Source organism: Grammomys surdaster, unplaced genomic scaffold (assembly GCF_004785775.1).
Source record: "Grammomys surdaster isolate TR1022 unplaced genomic scaffold, NIH_TR_1.0 131, whole genome shotgun sequence".
Lineage (NCBI taxonomy): Eukaryota > Metazoa > Chordata > Mammalia > Rodentia > Muridae > Grammomys > Grammomys surdaster.
This window is the reverse complement of record NW_021604589.1, coordinates 4,606,775-4,622,118: the sequence shown is the minus strand read 5'-3', so window position 1 is coordinate 4,622,118 and position 15,344 is coordinate 4,606,775. Positions and strand designations below refer to the sequence as shown.

At 40.2% G+C, this 15,344-nt stretch overlaps 1 protein-coding gene across 3 annotated transcripts; it reads right to left on the bottom strand.

Moving 5' to 3' along the window:
- Positions 1–2,930: 2,930 nt before the first annotated feature.
- On the bottom strand, positions 2,931–15,248 carry Trappc2 (trafficking protein particle complex 2). Of its 3 annotated transcripts, none has more exons than XM_028761747.1 (7): positions 15,167–15,248; positions 9,783–9,852; positions 8,619–8,730; positions 6,852–6,974; positions 5,987–6,131; positions 5,378–5,463; positions 2,931–3,931 (listed from the first exon to the last, which is right to left on the bottom strand). In XM_028761747.1, the coding sequence occupies exons 3-7, from the start codon at positions 8,709–8,711 to the stop codon at positions 3,833–3,835; spliced, it is 546 nt and encodes a 181-aa protein (XP_028617580.1). In that variant the 5' UTR covers positions 8,712–8,730; positions 9,783–9,852; positions 15,167–15,248; the 3' UTR covers positions 2,931–3,832. The 3 variants fall into 3 exon arrangements, with proteins under 3 accessions (XP_028617580.1, XP_028617585.1, XP_028617589.1); XM_028761752.1 differs by lacking the exon at positions 15,167–15,248 and adding an exon at positions 14,957–15,062; XM_028761756.1 differs by lacking the exon at positions 6,852–6,974.
- Between the last annotated feature and the right edge of the window lie 96 nt (positions 15,249–15,344).

Below are 15,344 nucleotides of genomic sequence, written 5' to 3'. Positions count from 1 at the left end.
CAGTTTCTTAGGGACCTGACACTGGTATTCAGCTTTCCTTTTCTATTCAACATAGAACAGAATCCCTTGCCTAGGGAATGGTGCCACCTCCACTCAGTGGGTCTTCACTTTAACATATCCATTGGGACTTCCCATGGGATTTTAGATTGTGTCAAGTTGGTAACACCACAAGTTTTGGAAGTTAAGGTTTCAACAAGAATTTTAGGGGGACATAACTCAGCCTATAGGTACGTTTAACCCTTTACTACAGACACACATACATGTGTACGTATACTAGAGCAATTTAACCAGTGGCTTCCCCCATACCCCTAAGGAAACACAGATCCTCAGGGAGGGGGGGCCCTGTGAGCCCCTCCATAATGGAAAGACAACACATCCAATCTTGTGCAGATAATCACAGCAGGGGAGTATGCCAGTACAGTAACTATGTTGTATTTTTCTATTTGTAGATTGAATATCTTAGCATCTTAGCTTTTTGTTTAATAGGGTCTCTTGTAGCTCAGGTTGGCATTAAAGTCCTGACCTTCCCAAGTGCAGGATTTCAAGTGTGCTCAACACCACCCACATTTAACATTTTAACTTTCAAAAAATATGTTCATAGCTTTCAGTTTACTGTTGAAGAATTAGACTAGTTGGTTTTTCAAAGTTGGCTTTCAAAGGTTAGAGCTGGGCAGCCAGAAGTGATCAAAAGAAGTTTTATGTCTGTGGAGAAAGGAAATACCTAGCTTCACAAGGTGTTAAAGGAGTATAGGAAATACTGGCTAACCAACTGTATAAGCCATGAGGAAGAGGAGGAACAAAATCTTAGGGATAGCCTTGGCCATTAAACTAGCTAACAGGATTTTCTTGTGTTTGAGGAAAGTCAGGGGTGCTGGTATTACCTAGACAAAGATGGCCAATACAGAAAAGCAAGAAATAGGAAATGAAGCAGGTGGTATGGCAGTGTAAGCAGTGACATGCAGCTGTCTAGGAAGAAAGCAGATGGATGGGAGGAACTGTTCTGCTTCACTGCTAAGGAGCAGAGTCACCATATGGTGTCTGACTTTCATTACAGTAGTCATATCTAGCTAAGGTTAAACTGTACTGACACAGACCCTTCTCAGTTACTTCCATTTTAGGAAGCACACTACTGAACTTGGAAACAGATAAAGGTTAATTTGTCCACTCAGTATAAATATTTCTGTTCTTCTATCCTTCTGAGTTGAAATGAAAACATCCCAGATGTTCCTTTAAACTATTTTACAATTGTAGTTTAACTTCATATTTATATAATGATGCCATGGCAACTTCTCTCCAATGGCAGTAGAGTGAAGTAGAAAATAAATGGACCAATAGAAGTTCCTAGTGAAATGGTGGTTTCTGGGATGCTATGGACTGTCAACTAGGAAATATGGGTGTCTTAAAAAAAATTAAAGTGAGCTGGAGAGTTAGCTCAGCAGGTAAGAACACTATCTGTTCTTCCAGAGGTCCTGAGTTCAATTCCCAGTAGCCACATGGTGTCTCACAAACATCTGTAATGGGATCTGATGCCCTCTTCTGGCATGCAGGTGTACATGCAGATACAGCACACATAAATAAATCTTAAAAGAAAAAACATTAAAATAGGCCTGGTGGTAGCGGTGTATCCTTTAATCCCAACACTCAGGACTCAGTAACAAGCAGTTCTCTTGAGTTCAAGGCCAGCCTGTTCTACAAAGTGAATTCCAGGGTAGCCAGGGCTACACAGAGAAACCCTGTCTTTGCTCAGTGGGTAAAGGCCCCATATACCTACCTGACTACCTCCAAGTTAAATCCCTGGAACCAATACCAATGTAAAGGCGTTAGGGAAAAACCAACTTTATGTTGTCTTCTGACCACATGCATGCCATGACACATACACCCTCCTCTAAACTTCATACACATGCTAATGAATAAAGCTTTAAAAAGCCACAGGGGTAAGGACAAAGTAAATACTTAATGCCAACATATTAGAAATACACCAGAAACATGGATCCTGAGTGAGGTATCCTAGAAATGTCCAGCTACAGAAAGGACACAACCAGGTTTATGTATTTTTATCTGGATCACCTTTAGAGTATAAATGTATATTGTAAATTTAGTGCCAACATGAAATTTTACCTGTGTAGGACATTACCTATCAGCTCCAAACTTTGTCAGATGAGCTTGCTTAATGCTTTACCCCTTACACAGGTTCTGGCTCCCATGCCTTTATTCCCGGAATCTGCTTTCCTGTTTGAACACTCTGAGGTCTCAGTCATTGCTGGACTTGCCCTTGAGCTTCCTGAAGGTCACACACGAAAATTAGCACTTAACTGTTGTAATATACTTACAAGGTGAATGGTCCTAGTTCACATATTGCCCTCATAAGCCTGAAGAAAAAGAAGGCTATTTGCAAGGTACCTCTTATTCTCCAGGGCTAGAACCCAAGTCTTAACCTGACTTCATGCCATAATATGAGGCTGCTACTGGTTGGGAATTATAGCACCTCCCTGGGTGAGTTAAGTGCTCATTGAAGATGAGACAAGTTGTATATGATAAAGACATATTTGGGTCTTGTCTGTGAGCATTGTTCAAAGTACCAGATTTTTATAAAAAGATTTATTGTTTTTAATAGTGTGTGTGTGTTGGTATGTGCCTGTAAATGCAGGTGCTCAAGGAGGCCAGAAGTATTGAATCCCTCTAGAGGTGCTCCCCTTACGTGCTGTGAAGCCAACTTGGGTCACCTGCAAGAACAAAAACATATTCCTAAGTACTGAGTAACATCTCTCCAGCCTCAAGTCCTAGAATTTTGCCTGAGTGCCTTTGTCAGCTAGTAAGAGGTGATCTGTGATCGAGATGTACCATAGTAGTTTTCAGACTTCAGTAGTGAAATGGGATTTAAAAAGTTGGTGTTGGTCTGCATTTTAAAAGTAGGTATCAAATTACCAGAGTCTTGGATATAAATTTTATTTAAGAAGTCAAAAAAAAAGAAGAGTGATGGTAACAAGTTCACCAAAGAATACAAGAAAGTTTAGAAGTCCTTACTTAAAAATTAGAATGGAAAAATTTTTTCCAGTATGTACATGAAAATCTTTGCCATGCATATGTACTACTGTAAAATCAAACCAGCATTTCTAATGCAAGAGGCCACATCTGCCACCTCCCACTCTGTATAGCCTAAAAGGTTAAGTGCAAATGTCAGTGCAACTCAGGCTTTTATTAGTAATATCAAATCCGTATTATAACATTTTTTCAAGTACAGATACAAGTTTAAATAAAGTAAACCTTTAGTTTACAAGAGAAAGGAAACACTAGAATATAAGGTGACAGAGGCAACACATTTTGCCATGACCTATAACTGGTCCAGCATACATAAGTGTAGGGGTTTAGAGTTACAGCAGGATGATTCTCAGCCTCTGGCAGAGGTAGGCAAGCATGTAACACTGGCATGGGCTTTCTGCTTCAGCTTCTTGGTACTGCAGTGTATTATGCATGTTAAAAGAACATCTCTAAATTATAAATAATTCAATTTCATTCATGTCTCCATAACTTTTCAGTCTTAAATTAATCTAACAGATATTAACTATGAGATATGCTTTTGAATTAATAAATTAAGATCAAATTATCATGGGAAAGACAAAATTTTTCTCAAGCTTTTAAATAAAAGCATTCAAAATTACTGATAAAGAGCTGTTTGTAAATATCACGGTTCACAAGCAAATATTAATGCTGATAACATGAAAACAATGTACAATTTTAAGGGAACATTTTTCAGGCTGTTTCAAATGACTTACAGAACACACATTCCTGAGTATACCCCACGATGATACAGTTTATTTCAGTTTTTCTCCATTTAGCTTAAAAGGTGTTTCTTCCCAAGAAACTGAACTTTTCTGTCAAATGCACTTGATCGAATAGGAGAATTGGGTTCATAAAATGGATTCATTGCAAACTAGGAAAGAAAAAGATTATTAGTGAGCCTACCAAAGGAAAGTGGCTGATAATTCACAGGTTGCTAAAAGAAATTTACATTTTAAAATTTAGCAAAGAGAAGAGTCTTGAGTCCCATTTTTAATTTTCATTGAAAGTGCTCCATTGTTCTTTTTTTTTAAAAAATGAAGAATTGGATTTCAAAAAGAAATTTATAAAGTATAATCATGATAGTTGAAAAGAAAGAGACACCCAGAAAGTAAGGCATATCTAGGGCATCCGTGTGGGCTTCTCAAAGAAGGATGCCCACACATTATAACATCTTAGCCAGGTGTGGTTGCATATACCCTTGCAATTTCTGAACTTGGGAGCTGGAGGATCAGGAATTCAAGCCTAGCTTTAGCTGCAGAGCGAGTTCAAGATCAGGCTGGGTTACATGAGACTATCTCAAAAAATTAACAGGCCCAGTGCCTAAAGCCAACTTGACAAGCAGACTTCCATCTCCAGGACCCACATAGTAGGAGAGAACTTATTCCTATAAGCTGTCCTAAGCTCCCTCCACTAAGTACACCATGGCATGTGTTACCTCTCCCCAGCCTACCAACCCCACAAATAGACAAATAAAAAATGCAACAATCTTCAAAAAATAAACAACAAAAACATCTTAATTTCTTTTTTCTGGGAGGCAGGTTCTCGTTCTGTTGCCTAGCCTGGCCTGGAACTCTGTAACCTAACTAGCCTTAACTCACTGTAATCCCTCTGGTCTCCCAAGGCTTGGAATTCAGGTGTAAGCTACCACACCTGTTTTTCTGATAGGATCTTGTGCAGTTCAAAGCAGCCTCAAATTCACCATTTATCTGAGACTGGCTTTGCACGCCTGAATTTCCTACTCTACCTCCCAAGTGCTGGGATCATAGGCATGCATCTCCTTACCTGGCTTCTCTTCAGGAATTCTGTGGTCTAGTATTCTAGTATTTTAGTTTTGAGAAGTACCTGCAGCTACCTTCACAATAGTATGACTGATATGGCCTATATACATTAACATGGATCTTGAATTTACCTTGTATTTATTACAAATAGATTAATCTATATGAGCCTCTGGATTATGTAAATAAACAGTAAAAGTCTCATATGTTCAGTTTTTTAAAAAAGTTATCCTATATATACTGCTGCTGTCATTTCCACCCCCAACCTCTCCCAAAATTCTTGTGTAGCTTGGCTGGCCTCAAACTCATGATTTTCCCAAGTGCTGGTATTATAGACATTGCCACTGTGCCCTATAATTCTTTTAATTTAGGGTTTCTAAAACACATTAGTTCCTTATAAGTGCTTCCTAACATATGTGAGAAAACACTAAAATGAAATTACTAATGATAAGAGAAACTGATTTTTAAATCTTAATTTGGGCTCTATCTCTAGCCCTATCCTTTATAAAAATCAGATATTTTAATTTTAGGGTATAGCGTACCTTTATATACAAATCATAAACATCAGTAAAGAAGTTCTTTATTCCATCTTCTTGCCTCACATCATGAAGCATAATAAATCTCATATGTGAAGAGAATTAAGGCATAATCTTTACTAGAAATGAAGCATTTAAAGCAGTCATCTAGAAGGATATCTTCAAATTTATCACATGAACTGTATTTTGTGATGCCAAAGCTGAGTACATAAACTGCTTAAAGTCAACTTAGCTTTATCTGAAGGAGAATGTAATAGTTTAAAGTTAGGAAACAGACTTTAAGTAAAATAGCTTTTAGTATGGTTCAGATACCCCCCCCCCCAAAAAAATTATGTTTTTTTTAAAAGGCCTTCTAAATGAAAAAACATGTTAGGCTTACTTTTTGAAGTTGTAGAAGGGCCAAGCCCATGGATGGCCGTACCATCCACAGGCAGGTAGGCCCAGGATACAGTATTCCTCTATGGTCTCTACTTCAGTTTTTGCTTGAGTTCCTGCCCAGACTTCCCTCAATAATGGACTTGGGAACTGTAAGCTAATCCTTTCCTTCCTGAAGTTGGTTTTGGTCACAGTGTTTATAACGGCAACAGAAAGCAAACTACCATAAGGTAAGGATATGCCCTGCAGTGACAAATGCTGATACAAACCACTCATTAAATTTGTCCACAGTTTTTAAGTACATGTTGTTAGAAAGCCACATATTTTCATCCACAAGGTCGAGAGCAGCATGAGCTATAAACTGGTTCAGATGGCGGTGATCATCCTAAATAACAAAATGAAGAAAGAGAAGCATTTCCATACAGCATGAGGACCATCAACAATCCATTCTGAAATTCTGTCGACTTGTGTGTACTGTGTTTGCTCTTATTTTACTATGTAGCCTAGCATGCTCTTGAGCTCCTGACCCTGCCTCAGCCTCCCAGGTGCTAGGACTACAGGTGAGCGTCAGCATGCCTTGTTTTCTTTCTAGAAATTCCATACGTGTTTTTCTTAGGGGAGGACTCTTTTCATTTACTGCATGTATTATCATCATAAGACATAAAAGATTATGTTTTTTATAGTATTGATATCTATCACTCATAAACAGGAACACCAATTAATAAATATCTTCAAGAAACTATTAAACATATTTTCAATGCTGGTAGAAGGCAGTTACTAACTTTCTACAACTATTTCATCATATGAAGAAAGACTGCTACTGTTAGTGGAGGAAATGAGGCAGATCCTACTTTCCAGAAGCCCTTATCTTATTAGAAGAGAGACACACAAAGTGTGTATAAGCAGATGTGGATCAAAGAGAGCACTTTTCCTAGGCGGAGACCAAAGTAGAAATCAAGGATAGAAACAAAGGGATGCCATGCACGTAGGGCCCCAAAGGCTGGAGGCAAAAGGGAAAGCCAGGCTTCCTGAGCAGAAGCTGCAGAGACAGTAGAGATGGCACTTGTGAAGACCTATGATAGGCCTCTTGCACAACAGAGCTTACATGGCTTTGGGACCTGTGATGGGGAGGGAGGTCATGCTCAGCCCAGCTGTGAGTTGTCATCTTTATTAACAGCAGAGACAATCCGGTCAGAACCATGAGTATCTTCTTCATGAGCAAGATGGCCTAACTGAAAAGAAGGCAGGAATGACTCAATACAATATAGAGAGCAAATTCATGACCTGGATGAAGTCTTACTCCTGTGGAATTCTCTTTCACAATGTGGTTTTCAAGAACTACCTGCTATGGATGACATTCTATATGGTATATAGCAGTGGTTCTCAAACTATGGGTGGCAACCCCTCTGGAGGTTGAAAAACCTTTTCACCAGGGTCACCTACGACCATCTGCATATCAGATATTTATATTACGATTTATAATAGTAGCAAAATTACAGTTACAAAGTAGCAATGAAATAATTTTATGGTTGGGGAGGTTACTACAGCATGAGGAACTGTATTAAAGCATCACAGCATTAGGAAGGTTGAGAACCACTGGTATATAGAGTCCCTCTCAAAAGTCATATGGTCCTCAGAATGTGGCCTTAGAAAGAGGGTCACTGAAGATGTGGTTAGTTAAGATGAGGTCATTCTGGAGTAGAATGGTCCTCTAATCCAATGTACTTGCTGTCCTTAGAAAAAAGGTTTGCTGTGGTGTGTGGTGGCTCATACCTGTAATCCCAGAACTAAGGCTTTTGAAGACAGAGAATATCCATGAACTGGAGGCCATCCTGGGCCACCTAGTGAATTCCAGGACAGTCAGCTACAAAGTGACATTCTGACACATCCTCCACAACAAAAAATTAAATGGGAGATTTGGACATATGTACACAAGAAGAATGCTACCAGAAGACAGACACTAAGTTGCCAAAAGCCAAGAGAACTACCTTCCATAGGAATGAGGCCTTGCCAAGGCGTCAATTTCAGACATCTGCTCCTAAAACTGCTACTGTGCATTTCTGTTCTAAGCCACTCAATTTTGGATGCTGTGCTATGACAGCCACAAGAAACTAGCATAACCTTCTTCCTAGATAGGTTGTTCTCAGAATGAGGCCATGGAAGGTCACCAGTTGCCCAGGAACCCTTACACAGCTAAAGTATGCTTGCATCCCTAATGCTGTCATGCCAAAGCAAGCTGAATCCTTAGAGAAATGGATATAGCTGTGTCCGTCTCTCAGCAATGCTTTTCCTTCCTATATACTGATGATCACACTTGAGGGGTTGGATATATACTGTGGAAATGCTTTAAGGTGAGTGGTAGCTAGAGAAAGAACTAAGACCAAGACAAGTTAGATAACAAGAAAGCATTACCTCTGCTGTTGCTTTTAGAATTTCCTGATGTGGCCTGGCTGTCAGTAAGATGGAGACAATTTAAGCAGTGCTGGAAAAGCCACAGAAATGGCTATAATCCCAGTGATGATAGCAGGACAACATGGGAGTAAGGTTCTTTTTAATCCTCAGGTGTAAACTGATCTATGTCTGTTCTGGTGAAAAATATGATTTCCTGAAGCACAATGAACTACAGTGGCATTTGGAGACAACAAAAATTGTCCTTGGCCACATTTCTGTATGCTTAAGAAGCCTTTCATAGTGGGTGAAATTCCTTCCCTGTTTTCTATCAGTCTATGGGACTTCAGAGAAAATGTAATTGAATTTTTGCTATATCTCAGTTGTTTTATTTATCCTGATCTATTTCAGTTCTAAAACACTATTTTGACATACCATTACAAATGACACAAAAAATCTTATTAATTTAAAGTTGCATACATACTTTGGATTCTGCTTTCCCAGGTGGCAAAAATTCCATTTCAAAAACTGGATTATCATGGTGGCCAACAATTACAAAGTAGAAGCTTCCAGACATTGTCTTCAATATGTAGCTCCTAGTAAAATTTAAATGAAACAACAACATATATTTTTAATCCTCAATACTGAGGAACTAATTAGCTTGTCTCAGAAATATGTTCAGGAGGTACCCTCCAAAAGAAGCTAAAAGCCAGTTATACCACAAACCATTTTTACACAAAAGAGACAATGTAATAACATTTGTTCACAGATTATACAGTATATTTGTCCTCTTTCTATCAGAAGGATGTATGCTACAAATTTAAGTCTCTGAAAATATAAGGGCCTATAATATGTCTCTTCATACACTAATTTATTATAAGTTTGCCAGGCATAATAGACAAGTCTTTAATGCCAGCATTTGGAAAGTGGAGGCAGATGGATTTCTATGACTTCCAGGCCAGCCTGGTCTATATACCAAATTCTAAGGCAGCCATAGCTACATAATAGACTGTCTCAAAATAAAAACAAACAACAACAAAAATAAGAGCAATTGGGGTAAGGTGGGCAGAAACCAAGTATTCCATGTTTTACATTAAAAAATATAGTGTGTGTGTGTGTGTGTGTGTGTGTGTGTGTGTGTGTGTGTGTTGGGTACCATGCAGATCAGTTCTCTCTTTTTATCATGTGAGTCCCAGAGATAAAACACAGGTTGTCGGGCTTGCAAGTGCTCTGACTGTACCAGCCCTATTCCATAGGTTTCAACAGACATTATCAGAAAGCTAGTTGGGAGACGGGGGTGGATTTTAGTATGTGTGTACAAGGGCTTTGGATTTAGACAAAGCCAGGTTCTGAGTCTTACTTGGAATGTGACCATAGGTACCAGTTTAATCACCCTGTCTGTTTCATCTATACAATAGTGGTAACACTGGAGCTACTTTACTGATATGTAGAAGGATTACTATATAACCTAATATATGTAAAGCATGGAAATCTAACAAAGGATGTCTGGCTAACAGTGAATACTTGATTAAGTGTTGTCTAGAATAACATGGAAGAATACATGACACAACATGGGATGGGAATCTAGGCAACTGGAGTGTCTAGTTAGCCTTCTGGACATCTGAGGCCATGAGAGGCCACAACTTACCAAGTCCTCTAGGTTGTCTGCTGATTCACAGAAAAATCAATGAAATCCAAAGAAATCTGGAATGTGTTCCCTAATGAAGAAAAGCAAGGCAAAGATAGCACGTTTAGTTCAAAATGGAAGTCTATAACTGTGGAAGACAAACTTGAGACTCTTTTGGGCACAATGAAGTATTTAGAACATTATCTGGGGCAGGAGCCCACACCTGTAGGTTGTAGGCCAAAATTTAACCTCATACACCCTACTACTGTCTAAAACCTGCCTTCATCCTGCAATGGAAGAGCTGAGTATTGACAACAGAGATTATCTAGCATAGAGACCAAAAGTATTTACCATTTAGTCCTTCCCAGAAAAAGCTGTTAGTTTTAGGAGAAGGATCCAATACTCAAAGTGGATAACAAAGATAAGCAGTAATGATAGAAAACTATGCAAGGCTAGGGAGCCTTCGGAGTAGTCACAGAGAAAAGGGAAGGAAAGAGAACTTGAACTCTGAAGCAACTAAACAAGGATGAATTCTTGCTAGAATAGGCTACAGAGCTACAGTATGCCAAGGGAAGGATTTACACACAAATAGTTTTAAGCAACAACAGCATAGGAGGGAGCCCCCAGACAGCAGAAGGAAATGCATGCACAGAAAGATAATCCACATCAAACCCACAGCTCCTTCATAGGATGTGCAAATGGTAAAGAAGTGTCGTGTCTAAGGATAGCATGAAATAGAATAGGAGCTGAAAGACAGACACATAAGGGTTCTCTTACAAACTACCCAACTGGCCAGCGAGACAGAGTTTCTTTCCCTTAGCACTTATTAACTGCACAAACACTGGCTTTCCCAAGCCATCTTCATCCACACAGAATCCATGTCACACAGTCACCGAGACCCACTGTGGTCATCCCCATTTCCTTAGCGCCCTTTTGTTACTCCCTCCTTACAGATACCCTCTTTCAAACAGTCCTCACTTCTTTTATTTGCAAATGTTTTTCAACCTAGATCTCACATGTAAGAGAAAGTATGCAGCATTTAGACTTAGCTACTATTCTCAGGCTCATCTCATTCATGCTGGGCACTGGGCAAAGGTGACACACACTTCTGTTGTCCACTCCAACGAGCTTTCTACCACAATAGAAATGTTCTATAATATACTATCTAATATAGAAGCCACTAAGGATCTGAAATGTGGCTAGGATAACTGCAGAAGTGAAAGTTTAATTTCTTAGTTTGAATCTAAGTATCAGCATGGCATTTCCAATACAGAACAGCTCAACTCTAAGTCACCGATTCCAAACTCTAGAAAACCTCTGCACCTTTTTTTCACATAAAGGAAGGTAAAACTATTTATTGACTACTGTTCACTGGTATTTACAATAAATACACAGTTGATTGGATGACATTCTGTTACTACAAAGTTACTTTTCTGGCTCATTGAACAAAAACTCAAATACTGAAAAGACTGATCCTACCAGTAAGGAATGAGTCAGGGTAAAGGAAAAGCATGCTGGTCATTAATTGTTATTAGCAAATTTTGTTCACTCACTTAGTCAGCAGGTCTTAAATTGTCAACATCAGCTCCAACCATGTTTCTATTTCCCCTCTGCACCTTTTCTATCCATAAAGTAAGTACTACCATTTAGAATTTCACCCTTAAAACAATACGAGCTGAGCTGTGTCATGCCTGTTTTTTCCCAGAACTTGGGGAGGCTGGGGCAGGAGGGTCACTGTGGCTCTGAGGCCAGCCTAGACTACATAGTGAGTTCCAGAATAGCCTGAACTAGAATGAGACCCTGTCTCAAAATGAGAACTCACAAATAAGTAAACACAAGTAACTGCTCTGGTTAAAAGTAACTGTGTTGACCAATGTACTTGTCTGCTCATTTTCTTCAATGCCCTAGAGACCCTTGAAGCATCTTTACAGGGCTAGTTTGAGGAGGTGGACATACACAATTTGGGAGTAGATTATACTGGGTGGGGGGGGGAAGGATAATTCAGGATGGTTTCAAAATGCCTCACTCAAGTAAACCTGATTAATGTCCCTCCCTTGCTGGAGATGTCCATATATTAATCTCTACAAGTTTTGAATACGTTACAGTCCCTATGGATAGAATAGGTGCTTATTAGCTGACTCCCAAATACTGAGATTAAACCAGCCATGGAATCCTAGCACCGAGGAAGCTAAGGCAGGCAGATCCTAAGCTCAAAGCCAGCCAGACTCCATGAAAAGAGCAAAATTAAAAGAGAACTTAAGTGTACAAAATATGTAAGAAAAGCAAATGCCTCTGTAGGTTGTTACCATTAGGAAAAGAAGGGCTTCTAGCACTGGACATACACTGAAATAACAAAGATGCAAATCTGCCTAATTTCCATTTTTCCTGTTACATACAAAGCATAACTTCTCATCAGCAAGCCAGACAGGGCAGGGTGCAAATTTTAAGACTGCATATTAGATATTAGAAAATTTCCTAGGCATTTCAATTGAAGAGTCTTCAGGTCCTGGCAAATTATATAGCTTGGATCAACAACTCTACATCTACTGTTAAGTGACATTAAAGAAATCACAGGCACAGAAAGGTTCTATATGCTAAGAGATAGGTAACGTTATTCTGATTTTCAGAAATAGATAAAAGGATATCTTCTCATCTATGACTAGGTACATTCATGATGCTAAACACCAACCTAAATAGGTGTTACCTGGCCGATTTTGGTCAGATAGCATGTCAGGACCTTTCTCTGTACAGAAACCACTACTACCACTGCATCCAGGTTATTAGTCATTTTCATTCTCTACTTATACTAAGAACAAATTACATCAAACGTAACTTTTCTGCTCAGCAAAGGAAATGTGACAGGTGGACAGTAAATTTTCTGGATATTTTGGTATCTATGTAGGAGCACAATGGAGACCAATAGCCTGGGTGACAGAAAGAAGTCCTTAAAGAGAACAGACATACTGTTCTTGTTCTGTATAGTATCCCCAGGGTTCTAACAGTGCCAGAGATATAGCCAACACTCATTATTTGCTGATTAAGTGAGACCTATATCTGACTTAAAATTAATACCCAGAAATATCTGAGTGTTCTATGCTAACTCAAGGTCCAATATTGCCACAGAGGTTTCCACTGACCTCTAGATCAATACCTTTTCTTCTGGAGGGAGTGTGTGTGTGTGTGTGCATGCACGCGCGTGCACGTGTTTCGTTTTCAGATGTGGTCTTGCTGTGTAGCCCAGGCTGGCTTTGAACTCATGATCCTCTTGTTTTAGCCTCCTGAGTGCTTAGGTTGTAGGTCTGGCTATCATGGCTGGCACTAAATCAGCAACTTAAAGACAACTTATCACATTCAAATGCAAGGTAACTATTAAGAGTTTATTAACAGGCAAAAGTTAGGAATGAAAAAGATCTCCAATGTTAGGTCTGGTGGCATACATCTTTGACTCCAGCACTTGTAAGGCAGAAGCAGGTGGATCTTTGTGAGGTTAAGCCAGCATGGCCTAGATATAAGACCAAGGATAGCCAAGACTACATAGAGGGACCCTGTCTCAAAATGGGGGAACAGGACTGACACTACAGGACCTGAAAGTCTACAAGTGTTGCATGAAATTCTTACCACATAAGAGGCTGAGACATAGTCTTGTACTTGAGTTTTAAAATAAACAGAAGCCAGGTATTGTGGCTCACATCTTTAATCCCAGCACTAGGGAGGTTAAAACAAGAGATCAGTTATGAGTTGGTCCAGCCTAGGCCACAGTATGAGACTCTGCCTCAAAAAACTAAAAGCAGTAACAACAAACCAACTGCACAACAAAAGGAGAGAAACCTAGAGTAAAAGAAATGTGAACATCCCCAAAATGTGGATTTATTGCTCAGTAAGGTAGCAGCCTGACATGTCAAGAAAGGAAAGCTAAAGCAGTCTAGGCTGAATGAAGAGTAAGACAGCTGGGACAAAATGATTGCTCAGCAGTTAAGGGAACACACTGCTCTTGTAGGGGACCCAAGTTCAATCCCAAGTTCAATCCTCAGGCAGCTCACAACTGCTTGTAACTCCAGCTCTAGGGGATCTAATGCCTTCTTCTGGTTTCTGTGGCTACCTTACTCATCACACACACACACACACACACACACACACACACACACACACACACACATAAAATAAATCTAAAAATACAAACCAAACAACCAAAAACTGAGTAAGACTGTGTCCAAGAAAGATGTGTAAAAAGTTCTGCTGTCATCTTCATTGCATTACCTGTGAAAGTACTCATTTCTGGGAACCATAGTTTCAAATGGTGGATACCTTTAAACACTGTTTTTTTGGGGGAAGGGTGGGACTTAGACAACGAATGGTCTGCAAACAAAACAAGAGCAACTGAAGGAGCTGAGGGTGTTTTAAGCTAAGTAGGGAGGAAGTGTTCTGTGGTGGATAAATGTTCCGATGTTATCGAAATACAATGTCTAGCAGAAAAGTGATTTGACTAGGAATACCATAGGGTTTCTTGTGAGCAAAATCTACTTAGCTGTCTACTTAGCTGGTACGGCTGCCAGGAGTTGGTGCTGAGAAAGTGTGGTCAGCAGTGGAAGGCTGTGATCAATTATTCATGTCTGGTATGGGTTTGAGGAGTGCAGTACATACATAAGGCCAAGTTTGTTTGTTTTTTTAACTCTGGACTTAATAGATTTATTCTAAACTGCACTAGAGGCCAAGCCCAGGGCTGTCATCTGAAGTTACCAGGAAGTTAAAATTCATATGGTGCGATGGTGGAAGGGCGGGAGGATGAACTTAGAAATCCTTTCCAAGTTAAACATTTGAGGTTACAGGCAAACACAAGATAAAACGCATGCACCCCAGTTCAAAGCCATCATCCATTTTTAAAGCAAATCTCTCTACAGTCTCTATGGAGGAACCTTTAGAAACAGCCCTGTGCTCCTGACAGCTGGAATTCCATTTGTCCCACAGATCAGCAAACACACCACGGAGGTTCTCTATAAAATTAAGCTCCGTGCTTCTCAAGGAGATGCGCTTTTAGCCTCTTTGAGAGCAAACTGTCAAAGTCTGGAGACACGTGAGTGCGGGGGTAGGGAAACAGACCAACGATGCAGTCAAAGTAAGATGATGCCCAGGACTGCTTTCTACAACAAACCAGCTGCAAAGGGCAAAGGCATTGCAGTGAAGATACACTGAGTTACCTGACTGCCTCTGAGTGCGCACAGGTCGTTCCTACGTGCAAACGGAGGCTGTATCAACCAGGAGAACACTGACTAAGCGGCCCCGGGGGCTGGTCCTGCTGTTCCGAATCAGGGCTAGATAGAGGTATGAGACCAACGTCCGCATCACGTGAGGCCTGCAATCCCCTCGGGACCCGGAGCATCCGCCCCCTACTTCCCTCCCAATCCTACCTGTAGGGAGGAGCCGATAGTAGAATCACTAGCCTCGTGAACTCGCACCCCGTAGCTTCAGCCAGGAAACCCAGAGTCCCTCCCGCGAGATCTGAGGCTATGCTCTCGCGAGAGGTGGCTGGGACTTCCGGCCTAAGCTCGCGCGTGCGTCGTAGCGCGCCTACCCTCGGCGGTTGAG